The 13,508-nt window shown below is 32.4% G+C and overlaps 1 protein-coding gene across 1 annotated transcript in view; it reads left to right on the top strand.

The window, feature by feature from the left end:
* The window catches only part of apolpp (retinoid- and fatty-acid binding glycoprotein apolipophorin), a 35,440-nt gene that overhangs the window by 15,544 nt on the left and 6,388 nt on the right, over positions 1 to 13,508 (top strand). The window contains exons 19-46 of the mRNA XM_085202475.1: positions 82 to 425; positions 700 to 915; positions 1,430 to 1,562; positions 1,984 to 2,359; positions 2,716 to 2,941; positions 3,379 to 3,533; positions 3,760 to 3,919; positions 4,297 to 4,521; positions 4,778 to 4,950; positions 5,260 to 5,368; positions 5,639 to 5,795; positions 6,151 to 6,320; positions 6,571 to 6,713; positions 6,954 to 7,208; positions 7,539 to 7,680; positions 7,851 to 7,995; positions 8,393 to 8,584; positions 9,009 to 9,250; positions 9,385 to 9,483; positions 9,576 to 9,629; positions 9,891 to 10,056; positions 10,340 to 10,524; positions 10,919 to 11,121; positions 11,353 to 11,482; positions 11,992 to 12,163; positions 12,348 to 12,466; positions 12,838 to 12,966; positions 13,233 to 13,373. Coding sequence (XP_085058601.1) covers positions 82 to 425; positions 700 to 915; positions 1,430 to 1,562; positions 1,984 to 2,359; positions 2,716 to 2,941; positions 3,379 to 3,533; positions 3,760 to 3,919; positions 4,297 to 4,521; positions 4,778 to 4,950; positions 5,260 to 5,368; positions 5,639 to 5,795; positions 6,151 to 6,320; positions 6,571 to 6,713; positions 6,954 to 7,208; positions 7,539 to 7,680; positions 7,851 to 7,995; positions 8,393 to 8,584; positions 9,009 to 9,250; positions 9,385 to 9,483; positions 9,576 to 9,629; positions 9,891 to 10,056; positions 10,340 to 10,524; positions 10,919 to 11,121; positions 11,353 to 11,482; positions 11,992 to 12,163; positions 12,348 to 12,466; positions 12,838 to 12,966; positions 13,233 to 13,373 — 4,961 coding nt within the window. The remainder of the gene's footprint in view (positions 1 to 81; positions 426 to 699; positions 916 to 1,429; positions 1,563 to 1,983; positions 2,360 to 2,715; positions 2,942 to 3,378; positions 3,534 to 3,759; positions 3,920 to 4,296; positions 4,522 to 4,777; positions 4,951 to 5,259; positions 5,369 to 5,638; positions 5,796 to 6,150; positions 6,321 to 6,570; positions 6,714 to 6,953; positions 7,209 to 7,538; positions 7,681 to 7,850; positions 7,996 to 8,392; positions 8,585 to 9,008; positions 9,251 to 9,384; positions 9,484 to 9,575; positions 9,630 to 9,890; positions 10,057 to 10,339; positions 10,525 to 10,918; positions 11,122 to 11,352; positions 11,483 to 11,991; positions 12,164 to 12,347; positions 12,467 to 12,837; positions 12,967 to 13,232; positions 13,374 to 13,508) is intronic.

Here is a 13,508-nt window from a genome sequence, read left to right as displayed (position 1 = left end):
TATTAATGAGACTCTACTTGTTTATAATTGTCCAATAATAAATTCAAAATTAAAAACACTTCTAATAAACGTTTTTTATAGGATCCAAAAACCGCCGCACCCAGTTCATTGGTGAAATTATTGATAACGACCAAGAAAAGACTATAAAGGCATCTTTGAACTCTCCCATTAAGAAATTGAATGGTCAATTTTCAATTTTGACAAAATCAAATGAATACGCATTGATGATGAATGCACAAATGGATCAAATAATTTATTATGGACGTGTTGGATTAAACATCGCTGGCAATGAAAGGAGATCAGTTTATAAGCCAGTACTGGAATATCAGCTTCCTGGTGATGGAAAGAAGAATATTAATGTTGATGGTCAAATTACTAGAGAACGTAATGGAGATAATGTGAAGTACTCTCTTGATGGAGTCAAGGTAACTTAATATTTGAAATATTATTGATATTTATTTGTTTGCCGTAATTGTAGCACAGTGGTATAGCGTCTCACTGTAAACAGGATGGGATTATTTCCCTTGGTTACTTTCCTTTTTCTTTTCCAGTTTCTTTGAGTTCCTTTACTCATTAGCAATGTCTCAAAAATTGGGTGGAAAATGGGTAGCGTAATGTCTCAACACTAGGTTATATCTATAATAATGTATATGTACATATCTCAAAAATATAATTCTGATTGTTACTATTCTCCCTCAGTTCAATATTCCAAACTCCAATGAGGTTGTCAACTTTGAAGGCCACTTCAACAGCGGCCAGAAGTTAATTGAAACTGATATAAAGATAAAGAAGGGTCAACAGAACCTGCTATTGAGTGGTTCTCTGAAAGGTTACGACTGCAAGATTGAATTCAGCAACACATTGAACCCATATGTCAACTTCAGGATGAGTGGTCATTTTGAAAACAGCCCCGAGGTCAGTATTTTCTATACCTACACCTATATATTTTCTATAACTTTTACGAAATATTTTGCTTATCAGATTATTTATATAGAAATATTAAAAAGTAATGTAGAGTAGTGATGCTGTCGTGACGCAGTGGCAAAATCGTGCACGTGGATTCGATTCCAACTCGGGAGAGTGAATTATTTAATATTTTCTTTTCCTCGCTCTGGTAACAAAATAAAGTGCGGCGTTAAGTTCCTGTACTACGCAATGCCTCAAAAATTCGGCGGAAAGTGAGGAGGGTCTTGATAAAAAAAAATCTTTGCCCACCCTGCTATATGCGGTATACAGCGTGAAGCTAATGAGATTTCTGTTATAAATTAACTAGATCTTGTTCATTGTTTCCTAAGTAAAAGTTAAATTTAAGGAACAACTTAATATAATTTACATATTATTTAAAATTTACGCCTATTTGATTAATAAGCTAAAAATAAGCTAAAAATAAGCTAAAAATAAGCTATATAATATTTAATTAATATTACAGAGCTCACACAACGACATAGACTTGTACTACAGCGGAGACTGCCGCAACCCACAGAACCGTGTCACTGTCAACCAGTTATACAAGCGTCACTATGTTTCCCCTGACGATTTTAACATCATCACGAAAAACAAAAGTAAATATTATTTACACAGGAAGTATATTTTTTCATCAAGTAACTTACAGTTTATTTCTCCTTTACTTGTATTATTTGAAATCTGTTAAAGTGAAAAATAAAAAATGTAATTTAACAACCCATTATATAACAACAGAGTCCAGTAGTGGTGGGGCACAATTGTGTGACTGTAAATGCGACTCGTTATGGGTTCGTTGGAAACTTGATGAAATGAAATATTTATTCAGCGGAAAGTGGGGAAGGAAGGGTGGAAACTTTTAAGTAGAATTTCGTTCCCATTAGTAGGAACGAAGTGTCTCAACATTGGGTTCCCTCTGCTTATCCTATGTGCGGGATACAGCGTAAAGCTATATAAAATGTTATAAATTATATTTATATCTTAATATAACAAGTGATTAAAAACAATTAAATATTATTTCAGTTGAAATCCACTCTTTACCCTTCAAAGCACAATTGAATCTTGAATCGGATCCTAAGAAATTCGACTTAGACATTGGAGGTGTTTACTTCGACAAAAAAGGCAACTTAAACATTGACGCTCGCTCACATATAAAGAAAGCTGGCGATTATCGCATTAAATGGGTATTGAATGCCGACAACCAAGCAGTTGAAGCGCTTATCAAGAGAGACATCGTTTCTCCGGAAAAATCTAATGTTGAAAACTACATTGACTTTAAGAACATTGGCAAATATGAATTGTCCGGAGTAGTTCTACACAAAGCTAAGGAAAATGACGCCAACATTGGTGCTGTTGGTCATTTGAAGATCTCTGGCAGCGGAAAAAATGAAGATATCAAGTAAGTTACAATTTCCGTCGTGTGAATTAAGTACATAAACAAGTATTTTGTACTTATTATGTATACGTAACTGACTAAATGACTAGGAAATAAATTGGGCCTTGTCTTATCAGTAAATTATAAAATGGAAACATAAAACACAATGTGATTTTATATCGTTCCTTATAAAATATTTGCAAAGAAGCGGATGTACATGCAGTTTTCTTAGTGTAATATTTTTGTTAATATAAACACAACTTGGTTAAATTGTATGTATTGTTAAACATCTCTATATTCTCTATTTCATTATCTACCTTCGAAAAACAGACATATTTAGTAATAATTGTTCTTAATAATCAAATAACTTCTTGTTTTAGATTCGACATTGGATTAATCGAAACCGCCAGCCTTTCCTCCTCTCACGCCTCCATTTCAACATCGCAAGGAGAACTTTTAGACTTCCTATTAAAGATAAACAGTGGCAAAAATCCCAACGGTCAACTCAAGTTTAATCTGAAAGATGCTATTGCTGCTAACGGACAGTATCAGGTCGCTGATAATGATGGAAAAGGCAATGGAAACCTCATAATTCACTTTAAGAAGGTAAAAAAAATGATATAAAACAGAAATAAAAAACACTTTTACTCAACAATATTATAAAAATTTAACAAGAGAAAAGTCCGTCGTGGCGCAGGGTGCAAGGGTGTGACTATAACGCGACGGTTGTGGGTTCGATCCCCACTCGAGGAAGTGAAATATTTATTTACGTTTATATTTCCATTCCTTTGGCTATGGTGTTGAGGCAAAGCGCGGCGTTGAATTCTGCCACTTAACTCGCAAAGCCTCTAGAATTCGGCAGAAAGTGGGGAACGGAATGTTTTAACATTAGGTTCCCTCTGCCTACCCTGCTGTGTGCGGCATAAAGCGTGAAGTTGAACAAGAGAAAAAAACAAACAAAGAAAAAATTATATAAAAATTATCATAACTCTTTGTTAGATAGTCGCTATTTTTATTAACGAATTTATTCACTTTGGAAACAGGCTCAACGTGTCATTAAAGGAGATGTCAAGTTCGTTGCAAAGGACCCAGTATTCAATGCAGATGTGGACCTCTTCCTCAATTTCGAAAAGGACAATAACGACAAAGTCCAGTTCAGCACTTACAATAAAGTAACGGAAAAACTTGTAGACAGCAAGTTAGTGTTATTTTTTTTAAGCTATTTTATTCTCAACTTCTCACTTAGTGTTTGTAATTAACAATAGAGAGCCCACTAACACAGTAAACCGTACGCTACTTTCATTTATAGAAAATATGCGTACCTAATATTATATACTGTTGAACTATTTATTCGATTTTTTATCACAAGCAGATTATACAAGATAAATACTATATTATGATTCTAATTTAAACTCAAATTTCAGAAACAAACTGCAGTACGCGGGCAAGTCTGGTGAAGTCAACATTCACAAGGATGGCGACTTCCATGAAGTCGGCAAGAACCATGTTAATGTTGAAGTTGTTTTGCCTGATGAAAGGTGCCTGAACTTCAAAGGTGATAGAGATGTCAGTCTCAAAGACAATGTAAGTTACCAACTTTATAATATGTATTAGGTACATTTGTTAGGCATTACAACGCGATTATCCAAAATAACATCTTATTACCATAAATAATGTTTTTAGATATTTCAGTAATTAGTTTTTGTGAATTAAATCCGCAAATAGCAGCAACGCGGTAGACTGAGAGATAGAAAGTTCTTTGCTTTGTACCCATTTTTAAGACACCATTTACGTGTACCAGAGCAGGAAAATGAGATTAATTGATTTTCCAAAGTGATAATCGAACATTCGTGGTTTTAGTCAGATATATTAGTTAAAATAATCTTACATTAGAATATCTTTTATCGTTTTCTTGGATTTATTCCTTTTACTTTTTCTAACCCTATATCTATTTTTTACAGGTATACAACGGCCACGCTGAAATACTTATCTCAGATGCCGCCAAACGAGGTGGACCGGCTTCTATCATCAGCTACAAGGGCAAATTAGCTAAAGCCAATCTGGACAAAGAGGAAATCGATTACGAAGGACAAGTTGAACTGAAACTTAGAGATGGCAAGAATCTTCTTAACGTCTTCTCCTTTAAGAACATTCCGAAGGGCGAAAAGAGTGACTTATCGTTTAAGGTTGGTATATCTTTAACTGAGACATGTTTGTTTTCAGCGTCGGTTCTAAATATTAATTATAAATTATAAATTTTGTACGCTACATTTTTACTATAAAATAAGTAAAGTGAAGTGAAACAGTGTCTGACTGTAAATTTGCAGCATACAGCTGCTGCATTTACCATGAAACGTGTTGAATTCTTGTGTCTTGATACTACCCAGTGTCTCACTGCAGGATAAAGCTTAAAAAATATTAATACAATGTTTACAATTTTAGTCGGAAATCAGCGGCAACTTGATACCAAAGAAGGCTCTATTAGATGCAAGTGTGACTTACGCTGAAGAGAACATCAATAGTGAATACCGTCTGAAGGCGAGCTATGGTGATGACCTCGCTGGTGAAGTTGTTGGTTCTGAGGTAGTAGCCTGGCCTGATAAGGGAGAAAAGAAGTAAGATTTTTTTCTGTGTACTTAATTATTCGTTTTTTTTTAAAATATTGTCGTTCAGTTTGAATCGTTGTTGATATATTGTATATGGTAAAAATAATTGTATGTGAATATACAATTATTTTATTATTATAGTAAAGAAAAATACAATTATTATAGTAAAGAAAAATTGCTCAGTTATGAAGAGAAATAGTAAAGTTTTATATTATTATACATTCAATAATTTCGTCTGAAAAACAAATGGTGCAATGAAGTTTTAAATGATTATATTATATGGTATTATTTAAATTAATCATTTTATTCTTTATACAGATATCTATATAACAACGCCGTTTCACTTCGCCTGCCATTCGAAAAGGCTCATGACATTAAATGGGTATCATCCTTCCTGTTCTTGGAACCAGAAAACAAAGCTTCTGAGGTATGACAACCTCAATATAAGACATATAGATTTATAAAATCAGAATGAAACCTTGCTCAAATTCATATTTAATGATTAATTTTAAAAAAAGTACATTCACAGAGATAGATATTCATAGATACAATTCTGTCTAGAAGCCTATCTTAACTTTAACTTAATTTGAACTTATCTTGATTAGCAGAATTTTACACCTGAAACAGGAAGAACTTTTATTTCTCACGAACTTTTATTTTATCCAGTGACAATACAAATATTTATTTGGATTTACAGATAACAGTAGTTGAATCAGTTCAAATTAACGCTGATTTGTACAAATTTGAATCAAATGGCAAATACGAAGAGAGCAACGGAAACACCAAAGTCAAAGTGCTGGTACCACACGTTGATCCCGTCATCGTCGATGCTGCATACAAATTCGACCAGCAAAGTAAATTTTCAACATATACCTACTTTTTTTAGCATCATGCTGTATGACGCATATGGCAGGGTGGGCAGATTACCAGGTTTCGGGAACCTAGTGACAAGTCAATTGCGGTCCCTATTTTCCGTCGAATTCTAGATGCATAGCGTGTTAAGTGGCGAAACTTAGCCCCAATGAAAATATTAATTTCCTCGAGTGGGAATCATTTCTCATTTTACTACTCGAATATATTATTACTCAGATTTATTCACAGATTAAGAGAATGAAAATGAATGAGAAGAAAATTAAGTACATATATTTTAGAGATTTTGTTTAGAGATGAATAAATGGAACTAATATCAAATTATTTTTTATTTAACAGAGGACAAAACATCTGGCGAAGTGAACCTCAAGGCTCAGTACGGTAAAGGCAAAGTTTCCACACTCTCCCTCGAAAGTGTGTCATCAGGAAATTACGTTGACCTGAAGATAGCGTCTCACACTCCTCATTATGAAAAACTCAAGAAATTCGAATTAAGTTTACAAGCAAAGGTAATTAATAGTTATCTTTTATGTAATTTTTAATTATTATCTGAAAATTGCTTCTATACGTCCAAACTATAATTTTTTATCTATGATGAAAATTTTAAGAAAAAGAAAAAATGTTATAAAGAAAAAAAATAAGACAGCTATGAACAATCGTTCATAGCTAGACGATTTATTTTCTATATATGAAATAGCGTGAATCTGAAAAAGTAATAATAATAAAATTCTTTATTTTATGAATGTATTTTATTCCCAGAATCCATCTCCTGACAATTATAACTCCTTGGTGGTGATTGATGCCGATGGCCGCGTATACAAAGTGGAGAGCCTCGCCGTGTACTCTAGTTCTCAGCCAGTCTTCGATCTTAAATACTCTAGCCCTTCATCTCCTAAAGCAAGGTAAGAAAAAAATTTAATTTACAAATCATGTATGGGTTGACACGGAGATTAAAAGTCTAAATATTTTAATGTTACTAAAATCTTAAATAGAAACAGAATTCTTATAAAAAAAATAATTTAAATTAAATTAAATAAAAGTCTATATGAATTCAGTCCGTAGCTTTTTCTTTATATGATTTGCTTACATGTTATATTAAATGATCATATTATTTATAATTACATATTTTCTTATACACTTAGATTATACTTCAAGGGTGTAGCTATCAGCTCTAACCAGGGTCGCGCTGAAGCCAAAATAGAAAATATTAAGGACTTCAATTTGGACTCTTCCCTCGATTTTAACGTGGAAAAAGACATTGCCATTAAATACCACTTCGAGTCTGAGAAATTAGGACTCAAGAACTACAATATTGATATATCCAGCAAGGACTCTGGTAATGGCAAACGGTTGGAATTCCAAGCCGTTAATGATGGCAAGAATGTGTTAAGCGGAAGGTGAGGAATATTTTATATTGAACAGAAAAAAATAACACGAAAACCATTAAAATATATTTGCATATAAAATATATATAAAGACAATCTTATTGCTTCAAATAAACTCTTACAGAAAACCTTTGGTAAAAGCACTAGTTATAGAAAAATAAATTGAAATATTTTTATTTATTTTTTAAATTTTTAATTGAAAGTAGAACTTTATTATGATACTTAGCTTAGCTTAACCAGCGCACATTAATTAATAAAAATATGAGTACTATCCAATATTTTATTCGACAATCTTTTTAGTTCAACATCAAATAATTATTCCTAACAATTTAATCATTTTAGCACATCCTACATAACGAAACAAGAGGGTTCTAAGACCATCATTGAAGGTTCTGGATCAGTGAAGATTAAGGACGAACAAAAACCGGCCAGCTTTAAATACATCCGCACCATCTTGACTGAAGGAAATGAACAAGGAGTTGAGGTTAGTTTACTGTTAATTTTACAAACGACGCGACGTTTGTGTGTTGATTGATCGACATTGTGTCTCCAAAAATGACCGGAAATCTTAACAATATGATTATTTTCTTTTACTATTATATTAAACCTCTACTACTAAAAACAGTTTAAGAATATTACTTTTTTATTTTGCAGACATTCATCAACTTGGCATTTGGAGAACGAAACACGGTAGCCGAATCACGCATCACGAATATGGAATATAAGGCGTCGTATGTCTACTGCGAAGAAAAGAAACAATGTGCACACGCTGAAGTTAATTCCAAATTCGTTAACAGCAGTAAGTGTTACGTTTTAATTATTAATATGAACAAAAAACATGATGAATTGAACGGAGCATCTTATTTGCCGTTCAAGACATTACGACATTTAAATTATACGCTTGTATATTTTTTTGTGCTAGTTTCTCTGTTCTTATTATAACATTAGATTTATTATTTATTTCTACTTATTTTTTTCTTTACATAATGTTAAAATTATCTTTATTTTCTCTCTACCATTAATTTGCAAATACATAAATTTGTATAACAGCCAATATTATATGTTATGTTAATTTCGAAGTGTGATTGTAATGTGTATTGTTCGAAATGTGTTCAATTCCCAGTCGGTGGTAACGGAGTGTCATAACACTAAGTTTCCTCTACCTGTCTTGCTAATATTATTTAACTCTTTTGTAGAGCCAGGAAGTCTCCAACACCAGTTCAATGTTGGATTCGACCTTCGCAAATTGGGTATGGCCACAGAGTTTGGTCTCCAAGTGAATAATGAATTCTCTGACAAGAACTTGCCTCAATACGACCTGAACCTCCATGTCAACCGTGAAAGTGACAAATTCCACTTCCACGTTTACAGCCAACCAGAGCATGGCAGTAAGTGTCTCTTATTTATTTGAATTATTTTATTTAAATCTAGCGTAATATGATAGACATTTGGTACCCTACTATTTTTCTTTCTGTAATATTTTATTTCATTTAACCATAACATACCACATGTATTCTCAATAGTTACTATGAAATTAAGGCAAAGTGATGACTAAACTTTATTTGAATCTTTCCATTTACCATTATATTTCCAAAATAAAAATTACTATAAAAATAGTAATACTAAATTATTTCGCTTAATTTTTAATAATGTAGAAGAAACACAAAATAATTTATCAAGACGAGAAAGAAAACAAATGGAGGAAAGATGAATTAAATGAAATAACCATAATATAATAAGTGACCACTGGAGTGGTTGATGAGGTTTCAATAGGGGAGTGAATTATAACAATAAAAAAATATTTTATTTCAGAATTACCAGCAGGTATCGTCTTGTCGTTCCCCAAACGAGTTGTTGCCATCGAAGCCTTGGCTCAATACCCTACAGACAAAGCCCTGCCGTTCCCTATTAAAGCGGAACTTAATCTGTACCCTGACAAGAACAGGCCACAATCCAAGACCGGCCTTAGGCTAAATATTGATGGATCCATGTATCACGATGAAAAGGGAGAGTTATCCGTCGTTTTAGGATTCAGCCACCCTAGAATTGGAAGGGTAAGTTAATGTTTATTGATCGTAAATTTCCGCTATTGATATGTAATATATTTAAAAATCGTAGAAACCAAAGATAGTGCTAAGAAATTTTATTTTTAAAAAATGTTTCTTATTATTTATCATTTTTTTAACAGGAAGCATTAATTAAATTCAACGGAAAGATCGAGAGACCCAATGAATACAGCATCATCATTGATTCCTCAAGTGTCCTCTCGCACAGCAGCCTTGGAAAAGTAAGTAATTTGAATGAAATATTTTAATAATCTTCCAAAATAAACGATATTTAATATTACATTTATTTATGTTATTTTATTTTGATTCTCAGGACCGTGAAGCCAAATTCCACTTTGAAGTCAGTCCAGTAGCTGTCAAGTTATTCGTAAGTTTATTTTTTTTAAATACATAAATATCGTTTTATCAAAACAGAGTTGTAATATATTTATTAGAAAGAAAGCAAGATATGATAATATGTTTATTAGACCAAGTGCTATCTGAAAATAGTTTTTTTTTATTAAGAGTATGAGCATTCCTTTACATTTTGTTTATCTACTTACTGCACTTATTTAAAAACACTTGTACATTTATTATGTATGGCTCATATATCAGACACTGAATATTTACTTACATTTTTTGCTTTCAGATCAACACGCCTATTGTGAAGATTATAGAATTAGAAGGATCATCTACAGTTAAAGAAGACATTCAAAGTGGAGATCTGAAGTTTAGTCTTCTAGAAGGCAAACCAGTCGAAGTTCATGTTTTGGCTAAAGGATATAAATACTACGAATTTTCAACAGGCTACAGTGGTAAGCTTAAACTTATATTTAAAAAATGGTCTCCTGTAGGTAAAACCTGTAATACTTGCTTTCTTTTTTAAATTAAATACTTATCATAAACTTGCTAAGTTAAACAAAATTAAATATTAGTTTATATTTTGTAAAATTGAAACGGACCTCAAAAATAAATTAGACAGTACTTAGTTTAGTACTTCTTGTAATCGTTCTATTATATTTTTTAAAATTCTTAGATAGGATAAACAAAGTTAAGAAAAGAATAAATAAGAATAATTACAAAATATTACGTTTTTAGGTGACTCCGGAAACAGACTGTCGATCACAAGCAATTTAGACCCTGAAAAGCGAGTCGATGCTTCCATCGATATCGTTCTACCTGGACAGAAAACTCATAACATCGCCCACGGTGCACTGTTCATTGAAAATAACCTCGTCAAGAGCGAGTATGGCGTGTCTCGGGATAATTATGATAACTTTGTTGTGAGTATATACATGCAGATATAGTTACATACTGTTATAAAAAAAATACAAAATCAAAAATCAAATTATTATTTATTTAATTAGGCCAATAAAGTCACTTCATAATGTCAAGTCACAGGAATATGAACTTTGCCTATTTTTATTACCCGCCCGCTTCAGAAGGAAGGTAATGTTTTTAGAGTGGGCAAACATTATCATGTGAGATGTCATTGATTTTGTGAGAATCCCGTAAATAAAAAAACCAATAAACCTTTTTTTTTAATAATTAAGTTTTCAAAATAGTTGTTGATAGTGGATTTTTCTAATAGTCATTAGTTCATAATAGTTAATCATTCAATAATGATCATCATGGCATATAAGATAAAATTCTAAATTACCTATAATCTTACTACAGAAAGCAGTGAAGAAGGATTTGATTGAGTTACAAAAGCGAGCCAAGGATGTGGGAGAGAAGTCCAACAATGATTTCAAGCAATCTCTCAAGAGGGTCGAACCCACTTACAAGAAGCTGAAAGATGCTTACGAAGCAGACCTTAACAGCTTCCGAAACGATTTGCAGGAGCTCGCTAAGTCCATGGAGGAATCTTACGAATCTATGTAAGTGTTCTTTACATTAATATTAATTTACTGCCCTAACTTTTGTTGTATAGTATTGTTATGTTCTTACCAAATCAATTTTTACTGATCTTGGCTTCGACTCCACTTTGACTTTTAATAGTACGACTAATCAGGATTAAACTTCCTCTTTATTAATAGTACATTTTATTATCATACGTAAATTCAAGAGACATTGAATAAAAATTACAATAAGATTATTTTTTTTTCCAGCCGTCACATTATCCAAGCTTTCTTGAAAATATTCGAAGATATTAAGGATTTGGTGAAACCGATTGCCGACAAGATTGCTGATGTGGTCAACGACGTAAGCAAGAAAGTCATTGATATGTATGAGAAACAGGTAAAATCATAACTAATATATTTGCATAAATATTGCATAAATATTTAATTATTAAATTGCATAATGAATATTGTATTATTAATATTTTTATAATATTTTTTAATAATGAATATTATTAGTGAAACATACAGAATAAATAGTGCACAAATTAGAATTTTATCATTATGAGATATTCTAGTTAGGTTTCTATTTAAAAAACTAAACATAAATCATAACAAAGCAAATATTATATCTAAATAAAATACAAAACAGTTTTTTTGTAACAAAATTGGGGTTTCAAAGAATATTAGGACGGTTAGGTTAAACCGTATAAAATTCATATCATCATCAATTCATACATCTAAATCATTATCTCTCACTCTTGTAACATGACCACCCGAGGGTTTGAACTTCGCCACTTAACAAGCTCTGGGAAATTTTGTGGAAATTAGGTAACATAGTGTCCTAACACCATGCAATATGCGGGATACAGCATGAGGCTAAATTAAATTATAACCCTCGTTTTTCAGCTCGAGCCACAAATCAAGGAACTTTACGAAAACTTTGCGGTTGTTTTCCAAGAATACACGGACGGCATAATTGACGCCGCTGCCCACATTGCCGCTGTTGCCATTGATTTCTTTGAAAAACACAAGCCAGAGTTGCAAGAGCTTGCCAATGTCTTCACTGAGATCTTTAAAGGTATTTAGATTTTATTTGGCTTTTTTATGTTTTAGAACGGAGTGTCTTAACACTAGGTTTCCGGGTTCCCTCTGTCTACCCTGCTATGTGCGGGATCACAGCATGAAGCCATTTTTTTTAAACTTTTATCACTTATATTGTGCCTACCTTATTTTTTTTTAATTAGACTATTATTATATTTTAGACCTCACTCGCATCGTCGTATCACAACTCAAAGAATGGCGCGAAAAATCTGAAGATTTCGTCTCAAACATCATTGAACAAATTAAGGAAATGCCCATCCTTGGCCTCATTAAAGAAAAGGTGATTTTTAGCTAAATAAAAATCTTAACACTCACTTTGTATAATAAAAATATATAAAGAAATACTAAAATGTAATTACAATACTCGTATTTATTTATGAAAAGAGTAGACCGCTTTCAGAACAGTTCATATTTTGAAATGGAATGCATATACGTGTATTAATATATATTAAATATTTAATTAATTAACTTAGATTTTTTTTGCATTTTTTCCTCTGTGTAACTGTGTAAGTGCAACGTTTAGTTCTACCTTGCAACATGCTGTCTCTAATTGGACCGGTTCTAACGAGAGGTTCTCTCTATCTAATCTGCTATATGCGGGAGACAACATGAAATTGAAAATAAATATTCTAATGTTAACTATTGATACAGTGGCAAGAGCTGGCTGTACCAGAGCAGTTCCTGGGTTTAATGCAAGAAGGCTACCAAGCTCTACGTGCCGTTTTACCAACTGAGGAACTGAAGATCTTCCTCGACGCTCTGAACAGCTTCTCACAAAAGGTTCGTATTTTTATTTGAACACTTATTTCTCAAAGCCGATGTCACATGAGTTATTCCATGATTAATCTGACTTTCGCTAGTTGAAGCGAGTATATTTATAATTATATTATATATTTTTTTGATTAACGTTGTTTTTTTTAAAATTAGCAAAAGGTAGGGAAAAGATAGTGTTTTGGTACTATTTTGTCTCTAGCCTACTTCATATGTCTCAGACAAAAAAAATATTATCCAAAAATTTATATTAACTGTAAAACTTTTTAAAATAGAAACTTCGTCAAGAGAAATTCGACGAGAGTGCTGAGCTGAGATCAGTGTATGAGAAACTGGTGTCCGCCGTCGGCTCCGTCGCTAAGCTCGTCCGCGCGCACTTGGGTGAAGGTGGCTTAGCCTACCCCTATATCTCCGAAGTGAGTAATATATTATTGCATTATAATGTGTACATTTTTGATAATAATTTAATTCAATTCATAAAAGTATGCAATTTTTCATCAATGTTTTCTTACTTTAACACATACAATTATCATCCGTAAACCGTACTTACA

Source organism: Heliconius melpomene, chromosome 18 (assembly GCF_056956725.1).
Source record: "Heliconius melpomene rosina isolate 202511_hmr_F chromosome 18, ASM5695672v1, whole genome shotgun sequence".
In the NCBI taxonomy this organism is placed as follows: Eukaryota; Metazoa; Arthropoda; class Insecta; order Lepidoptera; family Nymphalidae; genus Heliconius; species Heliconius melpomene.
This window is presented reverse-complemented; position numbering and strand designations above follow the sequence as displayed.